Source organism: Leptodactylus fuscus, chromosome 4 (genome assembly GCF_031893055.1).
Source record: "Leptodactylus fuscus isolate aLepFus1 chromosome 4, aLepFus1.hap2, whole genome shotgun sequence".
NCBI lineage: Eukaryota > Metazoa > Chordata > Amphibia > Anura > Leptodactylidae > Leptodactylus > Leptodactylus fuscus.
The window spans coordinates 140,070,476-140,089,559 of record NC_134268.1 but is presented as its reverse complement, the minus strand read 5'-3'; the positions used below and the strand labels follow the sequence as shown (position 1 = coordinate 140,089,559).

At 42.9% G+C, this 19,084-nt stretch overlaps 1 protein-coding gene across 2 annotated transcripts in view; it reads left to right on the top strand.

The window, feature by feature from the left end:
• GRB10 (growth factor receptor bound protein 10) overlaps positions 1-19,084 on the top strand; it is a 106,801-nt gene that overhangs the window by 70,574 nt on the left and 17,143 nt on the right. For both annotated transcript variants that reach the window (XM_075271133.1, XM_075271134.1), the window contains exon 6: positions 9,724-9,880. In XM_075271133.1, coding sequence (XP_075127234.1) covers positions 9,724-9,880 — 157 coding nt within the window. The remainder of the gene's footprint in view (positions 1-9,723; positions 9,881-19,084) is intronic.

Below are 19,084 nucleotides of genomic sequence, written 5' to 3'. Positions count from 1 at the left end.
GCAACCCAGGGCCCCACCAACAGTGTATATATTGAGCTGGAACCATTTTACTGAGTGGGGGTGGTTAAACTGCAGGTCACACACTCCACCCTCTTCCTTCCTTCCCCCACCTTACAAATCAAATGATAGTAAAGGTTGCCACAACAAAACCACATCAAATTTGAGGTGTTTGCTGCAGTGGCCTGAAGCCTGACTGAAAAGGGTCATGGATGTAATCACCAGATAATCTGGCATGTAGTTGAATAGCCTTTTCTGTAACTTTCCCTAGGAAGGGTATGTAGAAACAAGTCTATAGCTATCAAAGGCATCTGAGTAAATGGAGGTTTTTTGGAGAGATTTGTTGACTGACTTCAGTGGGTCAGGGAAGCTCCCACTCTGCATAGAACAGTTCACCGTGTTCTTGATTTCAGGAATGATCAAGTTGGGACATTCCAGGAGGAATGAAGTCTGGCCTGGGTCTAGTTCAATGTTTTACAGACTCTGAAGAATGTTTGATCTTTTATATCAAGTTGTAGCCATCTACTTTAAGAATCCAACGGCCAGCAATAATACTTTGTTTTTTTTTGCTGGATGCCATTTCGGATCAATTAACTTCCGAACGAATAGTCGAATTTGAGTTGTGTTAATAGGATAGTAGGTCTTAGGCAGTGTGGATTGCAGAGTTTCTGTGCAGAACAGTTGTACCGGCCTGTTCCTTGAGTCCTCTACTTCTTGTAACGGGTATGTTTTGTGTTTGTTTTTTTTGTTTGAAGCTCTAACTCTTTATGGCAGATTGATGGTTCCTAAGGTTTAGGGTCAGTGAGTCCTTGTACTTTAGTATTTGATGTTTCTGCCACTAATGTTCAAGGTGTGTGTATTTTTGCTGCTTTGATGTAGTAGTCAAACCAGGGAGCTTGAGGTTTTTGGGGTGCACCAGGGAGCAACGGCATCAAAAGCAGAAGACAACTTTGTTGTATTGCCGCACTAGATGGTTGGGTCCTGAAGTTGCCAGTCTGCCAGTGGAGGCTGAGGTTGTTCCAAGTTTAATGGGAAGATAACACTTAAGTATTCTGCATATTCTTTGTACTTTGGTGCTTTTGTGGTTAAGAAACTATCATGCTGTTTGTATATTGAACTGTTAGCTGTGAGCATGATACCTTATTACCTACTAAGGGAATTATCGCATGTCATCGTGATGGATGCATATCCCCCTTATCCACTCTGCAGCGGTGAGCCACCTGCAATCGTTACACCCCCATGCCCTCTGAGTCATGGATGAAATCTCCAGACAAATCATCCTCTACCCATTTTCACACCGTATGTAACCTGCCATACAAGAGACAACAAAACTCTGGACTTGCTCTCTGTCAATGTGAGGGAGGCATTTAACTCCTCAGCTCTACTGCCTCTGGGTAGATCGGATCACAACCTGGTGTACCTGTGACCTGTATACAAGCCACTTGTACATAGAGAACCAGCTGTTATTCTCGCAGTGAGGATATGGTCTGAGTGTGAAGGGGCTCCAAGATTGTTTTGACACAACTGCATGGGAAGTTCTGCAGGATTCCCACCTGAAAGACATTGAGGGGCTTACACACTGCATAACTGACTACACTAATTTCTGTGTGGGAAACACTGTACCCACAAAAGTGGTGAGGTGTTTCTTTAATATCAGAGTTAATCCATGGCTTATTAAAGCTCTTCTCAGAGAAAAGTCTTCAGGGCTGGAGATAAGGAATGTGCAAAAGACAGTGTGCAAAAGAAGCTGAGACAACAGATTAGGGAAGGAAAGCCAACTACAGGAGACGTATGGTGCAGCAAATGGCAGAGGGATGTGTCAGTAAAGTATGGAATGGTCTTAAGGCAATAGCTGCTCACAGGCATCCTGTCTCCCAGGCTGAAGGAGGCACAAAGTGGATCAATGAACTAAAGCTATTCAATAGACTTTTATCACACACCAACTCTTCACACCCCAGCATGTCACTCAAACTCTATCTCTCTCGTGTGTGTGTGTGTGTTCCCCAGAGATTTCACATATGGGCTATAGTAGGTCTGTCTTTGTGCTTTTGGTCCACAAATTGTGGATCATATTGGACCTATAAGCAAACTGAGGATAATTTTGAATGGGAATACTGTCAACGATACATAGAACGCTGGTGAAATGCGTAACAGTATTTTACTTTTATTGAGAGACAGACTGGTTGGGCCCCCCAGACTAGGTGTCAGCTTTAGTTTCAGCCATGGGTGTTGGGGACCTTTTTGAGCATATGTATAATTATTCTTGTCTCCTTCAGGGTGCTTAAAGGGTTATTCCCATGTGTATATAATCATATCTATATTTGTAGATAATAAAGTTAAACATTTTTGCAAATATAAGTAATTACAAATTCAGCAACGTTTTAAAGATTTTCTCTAACTTTCTTAGTGGTGACACTGTCTTGAGTGCTTGCCAATGGTTACGACCACTAATGCAGACACTTTCTATGGTCTGGGACTTGTCAGGAACCCAGCTATGATTTTCTTATTGTAGCTGGGTTATCATGCAGGGACACTACATGTATCAGAAGATATTCCGGCCACAATAAAGAAATCATGGCTGATTTTCTGACCTTAGCAAGTTCCTGCATTCATGGTCGTATCCACTGGCAACCGAACAAGACTGTGACCACAAAATATTTAGAGAAAAGCTTTAAAACTCTGCAAAATGTTTAATTATATTTGCAAAAATGTTTAACTTTATTATCCACAAATTTTAAAATGACTATGTACATGGGAATACCCCGTTAGGCCCAGGGCCCCACGGGATGTAAACGCCGCGATTTGCCTGCAGCAGAGACGCTGCTGGAAAAAACGCGGCGTTGTACAGTGCAGGCAAAGTGGGGATGGGATTCATGCAAATCCCATCCCCACTTTGTGGAAAAGATCGCAGCATGTCAATTATATCTACAGAAACGCCGGTGGCGTTCCCGTAGATCAGGGGTGCTCACACTTTGTCAGCATGTGAGCTACTTCATAACATGACCAAGCCCTAAGATCAATTCCCCACTTCTTGTGGGCGTGGCTGGGGCGTGTCTGTGGGCTGGGCATGTGGGCGTGGCCAGGCGGAGACAGGAGAGCAGGTGACGACTGCATTCTGTGGCCGCCCAGGCATCCCCGCTGTCTGCTTCTTCACAGCGCAGGCTGAGAGTTATCTCTGGACACTGGCAGGCTGGAGCTGCGGCAGCCCCGCCTGCCAGTGTCCGTAGATGACTCTCAGCCTGTGAACAAGCAGCACCCTGGCTCCCTCCATCCCCAAGAGCGGCCTGCAAGTGTCCGGAGTGCTTGTTCACAGCGCAGGCTGAGAGTCGACTCTCAGCCTGCACTGTGAACAAGCAGACACTGGGGATCCCTGGCCGCATCCCGCGATCGACCCATACGTCCATTGCGATTGACCGGTAGATCGCGATCGACGTATTGGGCACCCCTGCTGTAGATATGTTAAGAGAGAGTCCACAGAGGAAAACTCTGAACCTTCTCTTAAAAGCGCTGCGGAAAGAACCGCAAGAACCTTTCCTCAGTCGGATTTTGCCTGCAAAAACCAACGGGTGTCAATGGGAGACGGAAAAACCACTAGCTGTTTTGGATTTTTTTTTTTTGCAAAAAAAACCAAAACTTCAAAAACCACTAGCTGTTTTTTTTCAAGGTCCATACATGGAGCTGGAGAAAAAACAAAACTAAACTCCCTCCCTCGTGTGTGTGTTCTCCAGAGAGATTTAACATATGGGCTATAGTAGGTCTGTCTTGCTTTGTGCTCTGTTGGTCCATGAATTGTGGATCATATTAGAAGTATAAGCAAAACTATTTTGAATGTGAATGATGCCTAGAACCGCATACCACACATGGGCTCAGTCCCTCAATAACACTGTCACTTGGTAGCATGTGTGTTTGCACACGCGTGTTGTCCTCATTTCAGCAGTATTAACAACTTCCCAACATCCGCCGTACTAGTACGGCGGACGCTGGGTGTTTGGCGGCACTCAAAGCCACTATTTTCCCAGCGGCGCATGGGTTCTGCCATTTTGCCGGTGATCGCCGGCACCTGGAGCAAGCTCCAGGGCCAACGTCACAGTGGCATGACAGCCGGCAGCTTTGTAAAGGCTTCCAGGCCTGTCTGCAATGATTTTCTTATGCAGGCTGCTCTATGCAAACTGCAAAAGAAATAACTTTGTTTTTCCTCCCAACCATGATCAGGCTGTAGAAACATCAGGCTAAGCAGAGATCACTCCGCACAGAGTACTAAATGATCCTGAAGTTTTTCTTCATTTGTAATGACTCCTAGTAGGTTTTTTTTTTTTTCTCTTTCTGAGCTTGGTATGCGTTTTCTCATGTGCTATTACTGTATGGAAGAAAAAAAATCAATAGTGTGCTGATCTGTTATACTCAACACTCACACGTGAGACAAAAAATACATAAAACAAGTACTAAGTGACCAACTGGTACTGTGGGATAGAGGGCCTTACCTGCAAATTGTAAAAAAAATTGCATATGCTTTTAGTAAAAGTAATTGTGAAACCGGTTTACCAATAAGAATCATGAACAAGTTGTAATTCAAACTTTTACATTTACATGCTGAAGACACAAGATTTTACAGAAAAAGTAGATTTAAAATTTTACAGAAACCGTTAGCTACGCAGAGTGCAGACTATGGGCTTCTTGGGTAGCAGTACCTGGATCTTCTCCTAATAGCTCGTTTGGCACAAACGCTACCCTTTTTCTGGGAATTCTAGTTGTTTTCCGTTGGTGGATGAGTGTCAGGAAAGTGTCTGCCGTGCAGCCTGCTGACTGACGCTGACTCACCAGTTACAGGAATAGTACCAGATGAGTAGAGTTGGAATGAGTTCTTCATTCAACCTCTGATTCACAGATTATTTTATTTTTAAATAAATCATAAAGGCATTGTACACTGCTAGTTGTAGTAGGGCTGGGCAATTAATTGAAAAATATCAAACTGAGCGTCAACCAGGGCCATACATGTGATTTGTCAGTTATAGTTGCAGCTTTGTTTAACCCAAACACGGCTGAGATGAAACTAGAAATCTGAGGAGACCCCACAGTATAATACAGTAATAAGTGGAGACCCAGAGGAGGTGAAGAGTGTTGCTGCTCTGGTGCGACTGGCTGGTGTCTCAACTACACATAACAGAGGTCCAATCAGCCATTCATGATGTCATCCAGAAGCGTCGAAGACTGTGTCACGGAGAGCAAGAGAGGAGAGGAACATTTGTTTCCTCACCTCCCATGGCCCTTCACTTTTTATATAAGCATATGTTTAACAAATTCTTCCATACACTGCCTCATGCCTGTGCCATGCCCACACTTGCTGTGTTAAGGAGCAACAGTGACAAAGTAACTATGCATTCAGAGACATATTGGGCTTATTTTTTGCGAGAAACTGTATGGAATATTAAATGGTACTACTATTATTCACAATATACTTGGAAGGGAAACTGCCTTTCCATTGATAACAAAGTTGCACTCCTAACTTGTGTGTATGGGGGGTGCATAAGGGGTCCCCAACTCGCACACTCTCCCAAGGGGCAAGATGTACTATAGAATTTATGTATTTATATAATATAATATGCACACCATTAGGAGAATTTAGGTTGAGACTTAGATTTTTGGATTCAAAGGTTCTCCTGGCTATCCCTGATGCTCCCACTGAAGTATATGGCTGCACCAATGTCACCAGTGTTTTTTGTATGTCCTGCTCCACATTCAACTTGAGTGCATCCAAAGTTCCTGAAGAACTTTACTTTATGGGATAACCCTCTTTAAAGTGTAACAGCCTATACCAGGGGGCCTCAAACTTTTTAAACAGTGGGCCGGAGGCAGAGCAGGTCGCACAGACATCGGGAGCGGTGCCCTCCAATAGGTAAAGTGAAGTGCGCTCCATGGCCTGGCCCGAGCTCCCCAGGAACTTCATTATAAATGCACGCCTGCCGGTGTTGTCAGCGGGGCCAGACAAGTGCTTGGCTGGCCGCATGTAGCCCGCGGGCCGCAGTTTGAGGACCCCTGGCCTATACACTGTTGGTTCTTGAGATTACAAAAACAGTTTTGACTGCATAGTGACTGCTGAAAGAACAAAGGGGAAAGTTATGGATTTTGGAACAAAAGTAATGGGGGCTGTGATGAGAAGGGTTTGAGGCCTTAGGCTGGTCTTACACGACCGTAGTGGTTTTTTGCAGTCTGCAATTTGCGGATCCGCAACACAAATTTCACTTTAAAAATTAATTCCGCAGACATCCGCAAAGTGCATCCGCAACGTTCCGTGTGTATCAGTATTATACGGATCCGCAAAAAACAAAACGCACCACAAAACACACATGTTGATATCCGCAATTGTGGATATACACTGATGTATGTTCAGTGTATATCCGCAAAAATGCACGCGCCCATAGACTTCTATTGGACGGGCCGTGCCGTGCTGTAAAAGCATGGCAATTACGGACATGCGGTATACTGTCTGGACCACGGTTGCGGCACGCCACAGCTCTGACAAAATCTACGATCGTGTAAGAGGCCTCATAGAAAATTATGGGACCGTAAATGGTCCGTAATTTTGAATCCGCAATTGCGGACCATTTGCGGTGCAAAACTACGGTAGTGTAAGACCAGCCTTAATCAGTGGAATCAGTTAGTGATGCCGCAGCAACACTTGCTACTTTGCGGCTTTGTTCACAGAACTCTGCGCTCAGTGCAACTGATAGTAAGGCAATTGGCAGGAAGGCGTTAAAGCTGCAAGTTTTCACCTTGGTCATATGTGGATGGCTGTTTCAAATGCACTTTTGGATATAGACGTACAGTATGTTTTTCTATGTACAGGATAATGGATGACTTAACATGCTGCTTGTAGGGGTCTGAACATTTGGGACCTCCACTGTACATGAGAACAGGAGTCTCGTTCCCCTGTCAGGATGCAGCTGCAGGCCATTCATGTGCACTGCCACGATTCTTTATGGCATTGCCAGAGATAACTGCCCTATACTTGACCATCTCTGGTAGCCCTATAGATGGTGAATGGTGCACTAGTGCTTGTCTCCTAGCACTCAATTTGGATGGATAAATGATGCTCCTAGCTCCAATCGACATGTTATCCCATATGCACAGGATAGCTTAACATCAAGTTACGAAAACTCACAGAATAAATACTTCTGGATCCAATTTATCTATACAGTATTAACAATAGATCGGCCAATGTAGTATGAATAGGGTAGCTCTTATTGAGTAACATGGCAGCTCTATTCAGGTGGATACCAACATTAACACATACTTGTGTAACAGGCCTGTCACTGAGGACAGGTTATTTCTGCAGCTGACAAATGATATGGTGCCTATGGAGCTCATATGGTCACCCCAGGAGCCAGTTTTTGTAATGGTTCTTCACAACTTGCTTCAATGATGTCCATATACTTGGCCCCTTTTTATTACTTAAAATTGCTTAGCTGATGCCACTGTTTGTTGCATTGACCTAAGTGGTTAGGACACTATAAACTGTCAATCACCATCTGGCTAAAGTGGGAGAGAATTGTGCATACCAAGTACAGTGCTGCCAGCCCTGAGGGCCATACTATGCACATGCTGGGAGCGTAACAGCAATGATTGAAGGAAGATGAGTACAATATTTACCTTGTGCTGGTCAGCATTGTAACAGCTCAGTGGCCCTAAATCACCTGTAATTCTGAAAAGCTTGTTGACATAGCAGAGCCTAAAAGTTAACCTCTTATGAGAAGTGCATATTTCTGCTTATATCAGATGTTTTTTCTGCTTTCCCTCCCCTCTACTAACATGATAAAAATCCCTGCTATAAGCCATTCTGACACTTCAGATCACATGCCACTGCTATGGAGGTGTGAGGGGAAGGAGTGAGTAGGAAATTCAAGCGGTAAGAGAAGGAAGACGGGCCGAGTCTGATGCTGGAGCTAAATGTCACAACCAAAGCTCTTTTATGCATTCATACATATCAGTACTTCCCTAGATTTCCTTCAATGTCCTGTGGTCATTTGACTTAGCATTTATTCATATCTGCTATGATCAATGACTTTTTTTTTTTGAGAAATACAAGTCTTGGTTGCTTGTCAGATTAGAATGTCTGCAAAAAAGAAATTAGTTTGGTTTTTATAACAAATGCACATTTATGTGTAGTGTTTTTTACTTTTTGTAGATTCCTCCAGAAATCTAGCTCATCAGCCACATATGTACCTGATCTTATTTCTGTATTTAGCTACAGTGATATTGCCATCCTTGTGTGCCTTAACACTAGTCAGTAAATTGGTGCTTTGTGAACCTGTGAAGAAAGGGAATTAAAGAGTTATCAAGCAGAGCAGAAGTTCAGATGCTTAAGTTGCATGTGGATGACATCAGCTGCTTCCAGGCACAGCTATTGTTTGAGCAGTTTGGCAACGCAATCAGGATTCAGAGTACACGCATGCTTTTGGCAGAGAATCTCCCTCCTCTTTTTTTTTTTTTTTTCTACTTTGAACTTTTTTTTTTTTTTTTTTATCTTGAGGGGGTTGGATATTAACATATGTGGGTGGTCATACAGCAGATATTTTCTCTAGGGTGGGATTTTTTTTTCTCATATAAACGCTTCAAAAAAAAAAAAATGTCTGCAAGAGTGTGTGGGAAATGATTACATCAGTCAGTGGAGAACTACGATTGGTCTGCAAAATGTGGTTTGATTCACTACCTAAAAGATTGACTGTGTAACCCTTTGAGAGAAGCTCTGGAAGAGTTGTCTGCCTTTCCCCAGGAACAGTGCCATGTAAGACTGGCTACGTGACAGGTACAGTACAGTAATCCGTTGACACTGTGTGTTCTTCCCTGAGTGTGCAGCTTTTAGTCTGCAAGAGGGGCTTGGAAAGCAGAAAGGAATAAAAACTATTTCAAGAGGCAATCTAGACTTAAAAATGCCATCTTGTTCTCCTGACTGCTGCCTTATACGTGCAGTAGAGGTAAGAGTCTTCATACTAAATAATCTAATGGTATCCTCATTAGTTTGCATCAGTCTATATGGTTTATGTCCTTGTATGTTCACCTGTAAATATTAGTGAATGTATATACTGCATATAGATCTCATCTAGATTATCATCTCGAATATCATTCTTGTAAGTGTTCATGTATTTAAACTATGCATTTTTTTTGTGTGTGCATGCATAAATGTTCCATATCACGTTGGTGGCCATTTCCTATATACTAATACATGTAAATGTATAGTACCGTGGTGTAAAATATGCAGATAAAATTTGCCGATATGGGTTTGTGGGTAAATTATTTATGCGGGTCATGCACTTGCATAATTAATGAAGAATGTAGAAGTTGAATTAAAATCGCATTTTCTAAGGGTATTTGCATCCGGATATACAGAATGTAACGGCCATTTATTTGTAGTATTACTGCAGTAGAACATTGTTTCACTGCCTCTTAGCTTTTAATTGTTTAATTTTTTATATTTTTAGAACTGATTAGTTAACCAGTAAAATGAGTTGCAGAACAGCCTAAATTTTATACATAAAGCCTGGGAACTACAATAGCTTTACTTGCCGAAATGCAGAAAGATAGGCTAACTAGTTCACAGGATTCTAAAGTTTCGTCAGTAGTGGTATGTTTGTTGCATGGTGACTTCACGAAGGCTGAAGGCATAGTATAAGTACTATTAATGCATTTCCATAGAATATAAGGCTGTTAAGAGTGTCCTTTATGTTACAGGTTGTAAAAGTCTTTAGTGAAGATGGGACATGCAAAATGGTGGAGATTCTAGCAGACATGACAGCCAGGGACTTCTGCCAGTTGCTGATATACAAAACTCATTGTGTGGATGATAACAGCTGGACGCTGGTGGAGCACCATCCTCACCTAGGATTAGGTAGGGAATGGTCAAGGAAGGTGATGGGAGCTTACACTATTGCTTTATTTTTCACTTGCGGTTCACATTTTGCATCATACGTTAGGCCAGGGGTAGGGAACCTTTGGCTCACCAGCTGCTGTGAAACTACAACTCCCAGCATGCTCCATTCACTTCCATGGGAGTTCCCAGAACAGCAGAGCCAGTATGCATGCTGGGAGTTGTAGTTTTGCAACAGCTGGAGAGCCGTACGTTCCCTACCCCTGCGTTAGGCCAATGTCCTGTTTTGGATTTTTGTATTTTATTTTTTAATAACTGTTTACCATGCATTAGGACATGTTTATAAATTTGTCCATGTGTAATGTATTCGTAGACTTGCATATGGACACTAGTAGGCTGAATTTATGCTTTTGTATGGCCATACTTGACACTATACATATAGTAAATTGTAGATGAAAAGAATTGATAGTTTACAAATAAGTTGGTGTGCAGTATTAAAAACCTTACGCTACGTTCACACTAGCGTTGGTCTCCGTTTTGAGCTTTCAGTCTTCTGAAAGCTGCATGCAGAAGACGGAAAGTTGTCAGAGCGGGTCAGACTGAGCGGTGGTGAGCGTTTTATGCTCGCCACCGCGAAACCGGTTTCTTAGGATTGGACACAGAGTACTGCATGTCCGACTCTGTGTCCGATTTAAAAAAAAAAAAAAAAATGTTTTGTGGTGGAGAGCATAAAACACTTGCCGGTGCTCATGGCCGGACACCTTTCAACCCATTCAAATGAATGGCTATGAAAGAGTCCTGCAGGTTTCCATAGCCTCTGTTTTGTGCAGGAAACGGAAACCTGCAGAACTGAGACCGTGTGCAGATGTGAACGAGCCCTTAGATGAAAAACAGATTTAACTTCAATTACAATTTAATTGATGAACTTTAAATGCTATACACAGATGTCCTCAAGTCTTCTGAGATTTCCTTTATATCACTGAAGCCCTTATAGGAGAAGTAAAGTATTTTGTATAATTAATCATCATTACAGTTGAGTATTGTCGGTTTTGTAAATTACTGCAAAAATTAATGGTTTACTTTAGCATGAACACTATTTGACACTTAAGGGATACCTGTTGGTTCTCTTATGTTTTGTCTCAATTACTTGAACTGTAGCATAATGGCATTAATCAGGCTCATTTCTCTACCTTAGTCTATGGATATCTGACTAATAAAAGCACAACAATTTCAGCATGAAGAAACTGCTGGACTGTTGCATTAAGGTTATGCAAAATGGTGGTCATATCAGAAGCTAGCGGGAATGGGGGGGGAGGGGGAGATCAAGATGGAGTCTAATCTGTACTGGAAAGTGACAATTGCATGGGGGCAGCTGTAAGAAGTCCTCCACTGGAAACAACCGTTTAACTGTTTCTTGTGCACTTTCTGCTCAACTTAGTATCTATATACTGCTAATGCCATTATGGATAATGCATGTTTCAAAGCCTCTCCAATTTGCTTACAATGTTAAAGGGATTTTTTTAGACCCACAGGGTCAATCAGTAATTTAGTAATCAGTATGTGATCTGTTGGGATCTGACATTTGTACACAGCACAAATCAGATGCTCTTACAGCCTCCAGGTGCCAGAAGCTGCTAGTGGATTAGTGGTGCGTGCTGTACAGTTTCTATCAAAGTAATAGGATGACACTGCAGGTCACTAGAAACTGTTTTGGAGGGAGGACTGGTGTCAGGTTTGTGTAGGCCATGTGTCCTCAAACTTTTCAAACGGGGCCAGTTCAATGTCCCTCAAACCACTGGAGTGCTGAAATATAATTAAAAAAAAAATAAAAATTAAGATTATAAGCTCCACAGTAGCTCCCTCAAAGTATTATATGCCCACAGCAGCCGCCCCCCCCCCCCCCCACACACACAGTATTTATGCTCCACAGTACACTCCTCCCCCACAGTATGATGTGCTCCTCGGTACACGCCCCATTGTAATATATGCTCCTCAGTGCATCCCCTCACACAGTATTATATGCTCCTCATAGACCCCCCCACTGTAGTATATGATTTTCAGTATGCTCACTCACTCACTTTTCAGTACACACCTACACACTCATACTTACCCCATGAAGAGCCATCGCTGCATGTCATCCTCCTTCAGACTGCAGACAGGGCAGAGGTCACGCTCTGCAGTCAGTGTAGGCTGTGGCATGTGGCTGCGGCCTGCACGGATAGCTTTGTTGTCTGTGCATTTGCAGGCAGGAGTATAATTTAAAGTTGACCTTTCCTTTCTGCAGGCACATGCAGTTTTATGTACCGCTATAAAGCAGACAGTGCACCGAATTCACCGCAGTCGCCTTTTCCGTTATGTGCCCCGGGGCTTAAAATATCAGTCTCATTACCGATCTGTCCATTGTCCGAATGCTTTCCTGATATTCTGGCTGGGCTGTGAGGAAGGCCCCCTTACCCCCGAAAGAACTCGTCCACAGCCCTGTACTGTCAGAGGGGGGGAGTATTCCTTATAGCCCAGCAATGACTCTAAGCTCTAAGGAATGCCCCCCCCCCTTCAGTACTAGTTGAAGGACAAGTACATGTGGAATGGGGGGGCAGGGGGCATTCCCCAGAGCTTAGTCATTGCTGGACGGTAATGAACACCCCTTCTGACAGTACAGGGCTACGGGCAAGTACTGTTGAGGGAGATTATGGGGGGGGGGGGGGAGAGTGTTCCTCACAGCCCAGCTAGACTCAGCAACACCTTTCTGACAGTGGGCAGACCTCGGTGACGGTATAACTGCACCGATACCTCAAGCCCTGGAGCACATAATGGGAAGCCAACAGTGCACGGTCTCCTTGTATATAAAACTGCACGTGCCTGAGGACATGAAAGGTCCTCTTTAACAATGAGGCTGAATTTTTTCCACTTCAACAAATTCCTGACACTGAATTTTTCAGCTAGGTAAACACTTAGTTCGGAGGTGCCTTTTTAGATGGAATCAGGAAGTGTTTGACACAGATTTTGAGACCGAGTCTCCCATTCATTTCAGTGGGAGTCAGAAAAATTTTTCCTTTAGCTGATTTCCTTTAGGAAAAAGTATACTCACCAGTCTTCAGACAATTCTGCCTTGCAAACCCCATTGCAAAAAAGCCCAAAAAAACTTCGACTCCAATTCATTTCAATGGGATTTGCCAGGATTGCAACATTGGGTGAAGATAATACTTTGAGAACCTATGGAAACACTTCAGATTCCTAACAATTTAGCCAAAACCTTTAAACTAATGTAAAATGCCTAATGGGACAAATGCAAATCCATGTAAATTTAGCCCTTTTGGAAAGTGTGTGGTGTTCAATTCAGTCCTGATCCTCTGAACTATCTATACAAGCAGTTTATGCTTACTAGAAAGATCAGGGTAGGAGTCAGTTCTTGCTAAACAGCAGCTGATTGATTCTAATCTCCGTTAAGATCCGCCATGTTGAAATGCATTGGATAACCGGTGGTCAAATTGTTGCAATAGCCCAGGTCCTAATGGACTTTCAGTTATAATCAGTTATTGGCTTCAAAAACCGCATAAAACTGGACATATCTTTGAGATTCTGATCTACTGTATAAGCTTCTTTCTATCGTGCAGCATTTATTGTCTGTGGCCAAAGGACAGGGGTAGGATGCACCCGCTTCTCCCAAGCTAAAATGCAGAACAAAGGAGTCCTAACCTGGTTATGAAATTTTGTCTTGTAGGCTGCAAGCCACATTAGGACTGCAGGCTTGCGGCTGCAGGCAGTGAGGGTGCTTGTGCTTACCGCTTAGTTCCCCTGACCCCTTTTGCTTCGGATGCACATGACTCATACATCGGTGCAACTGGATAAGGGGAACAGCATGTTTGGGGTGGGGAGCGGAGAGGCAAGTACAGTTTTTCTATTTGTATTGTGTGAGGGCCTTTTTTTGCAGCAGCTGGTGGAGACTATTATACTATATGGGACATCAGGAAAATATTAAAGGGGTTTGCCACCTTTACAGCGTTAATTGGCAAAGTTACAAAGGCCAGTTCCCTTGCAGATCAGCTGTTCCGTGATCACACCGACTGATGCTAACATGGCTGCTCACTTGCTGTACAATATATAGCAGTATGATTACCAAAAATTGGTAATTTGACATATTTGCACTTTATCAAATTAGCCTTGACGTCTGTGAGCCATGGTGGAGGGAAATGCCCTTTGTCATTGCAATACAGGAGTACATATAGCCTATATTTATCATTTTTGGGCCAACCCCCTTAATATTAAATGGGAAAGTAACTAGTAGGAGTAGCTAAATTGGTTAGCTGTCTATACAGTATTATATTAAAGATTCAAAGTCCTATAATAGAGTTAACAAAATTTCAAGGGGCATGACCTGGCAGGGCAGGCTTAATGTGAGGGAGACCTGTTAAGGTGAGGCAGGCTTCTTTGGAGACAAGTAATGCTAGGTTCACACTGGCATTCTCTTTTTTCTTTTTTTTCCTTCGGGTCCGTTTGGGGACTCAAAGTTGGAAACCCTATCCTCATAAAGCAGTTAGTTATGTATACCTGCAGAACCAATAGACCATATACTTTATACTGAAATTAGCAGTGCGAAGTCCTCCCTGCAGAACTCTCCTCTGCGCCGATTTTAAGTGGAATCTGGGACTGAGTGCCCGGACACTGGTTAGTTATGCTTTGTCCACACTAGTGTATTTATCTCAAACTTTGCTGAATTTTTGAGGGAAGTTTGTGTGTATAGTAGTTTCTTATATGGTACAATAGGATTGTAGGTTTCTTCCATGTAGAAAGCCACCTTTTGTAAAAATGGATCCATTTGTTGGGTATCTGTGTGTTTCCAAGCCATGAGCTATTTCACACACAAATTCTGTGATCTGTCTTGTGTTCGAACAATCCCCTAATAGGCAGATCTCTGAAGTGGTAGTGACTAGAGATGAGCGAGTACTGTTCGGATCAGCCGATCCGAACAGCACGCGCGCATAGAAATGAATGGACGTAGCCAGCACGCGGGAGGTTAAGCGGCCAGCCGCCGTCAAAGTGGAAGTACCAGGTGCATTTCTATGGAGCGTGCTGTTCAGATCGGCTGATCCGAACAGTACTCACTCATCTCTAGTAGTGACCAGTCCCTTGTACTTTAGAGAGGATAGACTTCTTTCCAGAAGAATGGACTAAGCTAGATCATATGTTGCGATCAAAAGTTTCCATTTGTCAATTACCGGAAGTGTCTAGTATACTGTCTGAGTTAGACCAGCCAGAACAGGTGCATTTTCTTGCAGGCAAGGTACAGATGGTACTTCACCTGACGGGTTGTGTGCTCAATGACTAACAGAGGCTTCAATCAAGCACATCTTGGTGTCACTAAACATAGTCAATATGTGACAAGTAATTCCAGATCTCTCTCAAATCCTGCAAGGTTAGGATGGTGTAGTCTCCACACGTCGTCATGCTGGCCCAGTTTCTCCTGGAATGGACGAAGTGCGATAGCCAACTGGGAGTGGTTGTGGACCACTCCCAGCTATGAAGTTATCCACTTTATAAGATGTTGGGAGAGTCTGGGGTTGGGAATTTAGAGTGAGTAGGATAAGCAGTCAATTGACTCCTGATAAACTGGCCATATACATTGGGAGTAGGGGAGGTTTGAATCTGTGTTGCTAGGCTACATTGCATTCAGTCTAATGCTTCCATACCGCTGATTCAGTTCTTGTGTAATTATGTAAGTACACCACCTTAGAGGTATGGTTGCAGATAAATATTAACTGGATGAGATGGCTTCAGGCTTGGATTCATCCAAATCTGAAAAAGTTGGAACCACAGATATGGCAGGACACAAGCTGTATACAATATTAAGATGCCCTGTAGTCCTTCCCTCTTCCCATTGCCTCCTTAACGTCTGTTAGTCAAGGATGCAGACCCACCAGTGCATAGTTATCAGTCACTGATAGGACCACCTCCTTGACATTATACCAAAGGCCAGATATTTGTATGAATAAAGGTTGAAGATAGAGGCGTCGCTGGAGAGAGCTCTCTGGAAGCAGTGGGGACACCCCCATCGCCATCTGAGCGTTGGGGCCTGCCCCCATTGCTGCGGAGAACTCATTTGCATACCAGTTAAAACCAGTATTTCTAAGGAAAGGCTCCGTGGAGACCACATCTAAAGGTAAGAGACTAATAGCCTTTCTAAAGGCTATTCTGATGTCTAAAGCACAAAAAAAGTGATTTAGTGGTGGAATCCCTTTTAAACACCTTTTAGCTCTATAATGTCAGAAGGTAAGGAGGGAAGGCAGCCAGCTAGTGTCCAAACTCGGACAGGAGTAAAAAAGGATGATGGTCTGACACCACCCTTTTGACAGTACAGAGCCTAATTGGCATATCCAATACCAAAAGAGTATTGATTGCTTGGGGACCATCAGCGGCCTAAGGAAAGGACACCATGTCACTCGCATAAATCATCTGTGTCTTGGGGAATTCCCGGCGGAACAACCCCTGGGAAACCGCAGGACTGGATCCAAGCAGTGTGTTCAGAGTACACCTATCTAGATTCACAGCTGTGCTCTTCTGGATTTTCTTGTCTTTATTCAGGGTGTAATTCAAGAGGCATTATCTCCCTAAGACAGCCTGCCTGCAAAAAACTGAACATAACCTTACAAGATCACATTCTAAATTGGAGGCATTTGTTCTCCACCCCCACCCTTTTTTTTTTTTTTTTTTTTTTTTCCCTTTTTGTCTTGGACTGTTCTGGGAAGGCTTTCTGCTAGATTTAATCCAGAGGAATGTTTCGGAGGCCTAGCTCACAATGCTTGCTTCTGATTCATTACAAAGATGTTCATTTGGGTTGAAGTCAGGGCTTTGTTGCAGTGAAATTCTTCCATACCAATCTCAACTACCTATCCCTTTATGGACCTTTAATATTTTAGCCCTTGTTCACATCAGTGTTTGGTATTGCATTTGGGGGGTCCCCATGTGGACTCCCCCGGACTGAATCCAAGCGCTGGTGCAGTAAAAGCACACAGACCCCATAGACTATAATGGGGTCCCTGTGCTTGCTGCCAGATCTCCGCAGGGATCGTGTGAACAGGAAAGTAGTTCACCATCTACTTTCCTGTCTGCATGATTCGTGCAGGCAGCGTGTGGCAAGCACACAGATCCCTTCATAGTCTATGGGGTCCGTGTGCTTTTACAGCACAGTTTTTGCAATTTTGCTTCTATTCCATTCGAGAGGTCTCCATGCACACTCTCCCTGGACGGAATACAGAAGTGAACGAGGGCTTAGACAGGTGGAGAGGAATACAAATAAAACATTACCCCTTCTGACCCATGTCGAGACCTCTGTCATCCAGTAACCCACTCTTCAATGATGAGAAGCAAAAACCTTGAAACTGCTTTCTGTGGATGGGAACCTCTTCCTTCTGGAGGAGTATCTGGCTGAGCTGCTATTCCCAGATTATGCCCTTTTGGTTTCTTTTGAAAACCAGGTATTTATTGGCTGCTATCTTCCAATAGGTGGTGCAAGAAACAAGTTCCTCTTTCACCAATGAGGTGTTGCTAACGCTGGGTTCACTCTAGTGCCTGGAGTCTGTTTTATGCATGCAGAAGACTGAAACCTGTCAAACCGGGTCCAGCCGTGAGCGCCGCAAAGCCATTATTTTTTATTTTTTAAACCGGACACAGTACTGCATGTCCGACTCTGTGTCCGGTTTTAAAAAAAAACTGTTTTGTGGCGGAGAGCATAATGAACCACAGATCTTCTATAGATGTAGGCTTGTTCAAATCCTACCTCCATGTAATCCAAATTTAATGGTGAGATTAGAGCTGTGTGAGGAGGGGCCGTATGATCACTTATAAATGGATCTTTTTAGGCTTTTCTTTTGTTCAGTATATTGAAGCATTCTTAATTTGCAGCAGGTTTCGACACCTACCTCCAACCTTTACACATTGTTTATTTACATATCTACAGGTATTTTGCCACAAAAACATTATTAAAGTGCCATTGATGTCATATAATGTATCAGTAAATCAGATTTTGGTGTTCTGCACAAATTTAATGGGGTATTCTGTTATAAATTGATGTCCTATTGCAAAGTTCCTGGAAATGAAGGGGAATTAAAAAAAAAAAAAAAAAAAAAAAATGGTGGTCACTGCTAAAAAGCTATGAAAAATGGGGTTCTGTAATATGTAAACTGCAAATTAGGCAAATCACAAAATGTATGCATATGCAACTAGAGGTGCTCACTCGTGATATAAAATACATTAGCACAAAACTAAAAACATGTTTTAAAATTTCAGTGTTTCTTCCCAACATTATAAATCATAGAAAAGATCCCCAATTTACTGATAACTGCTGCTCTCCTGGGTCTGTAGTTTTAATGTACAAACTTGTCGCCAGGAATAAGTGATAATGAACTGTGCCAATTGTATTGAGTGAAGTGTCCTAGCCCTAACCAGTGTGTTGCTGGTTGTCAATGTTCAAACTATTGTGTATGGGGGGCTGCAAGTATTAAATAACATCCATAGAGAGATCAGCGACTGCTTAAAGACAGTTAATGACTAGAAAAAAAAGGCAAATGTGACGAGGTGCCCCAGGTTTGACGTGTGGATCTGGAGTAGTCCTTAGCCCAGGTGTAGATCCTGGGCTCATTACTGGGTCAGAAAAGGCTGCAGCTCTTGCATTGCAGTTCCATGAGGTGAAAAGGAGGCGTTGTTCTGTCCTGTAACCTGGAGTCTGGTGCTGCAATATTTATGGATTAGTGTGTGTTTATGCCTTTTTGCTTTCTTTTCCCCAATAATTGCATTCGCGGTGTCTGTGGTGATCTATAGATCCTTGCAACTTGCGGCCGCACATATATTCAACATTTTGGGCCGGGACTAAGCTTAGGGCTAGGACACTCTTATATATGGTGAATACACTTTTGGAATAATGCATTAATTTCTGGTAGCATGTTTGTACATTATAGCTTCTGACCCAGTGAAGCAGCTGTTAACATTGGTAACTTGTAGATATTTTTTTTTTATTTATTTAAACGTTTTTGTTTTTTTTTTCTTCCCATTCATTTTAAAGCCAAACTTGACTTTGGTTCAAAAATGTTTGGGTCAGTGAATTTCTAAAACTGGAATATCCCCTTTGAGGCATAAGCCCCACTTTGCAAAAAACTCCATCTTACACGGATGGGATTCTGGCTAATTCGATCCACACATTGCATAAAAAATCCACTGTGGAATAGCTGCGAA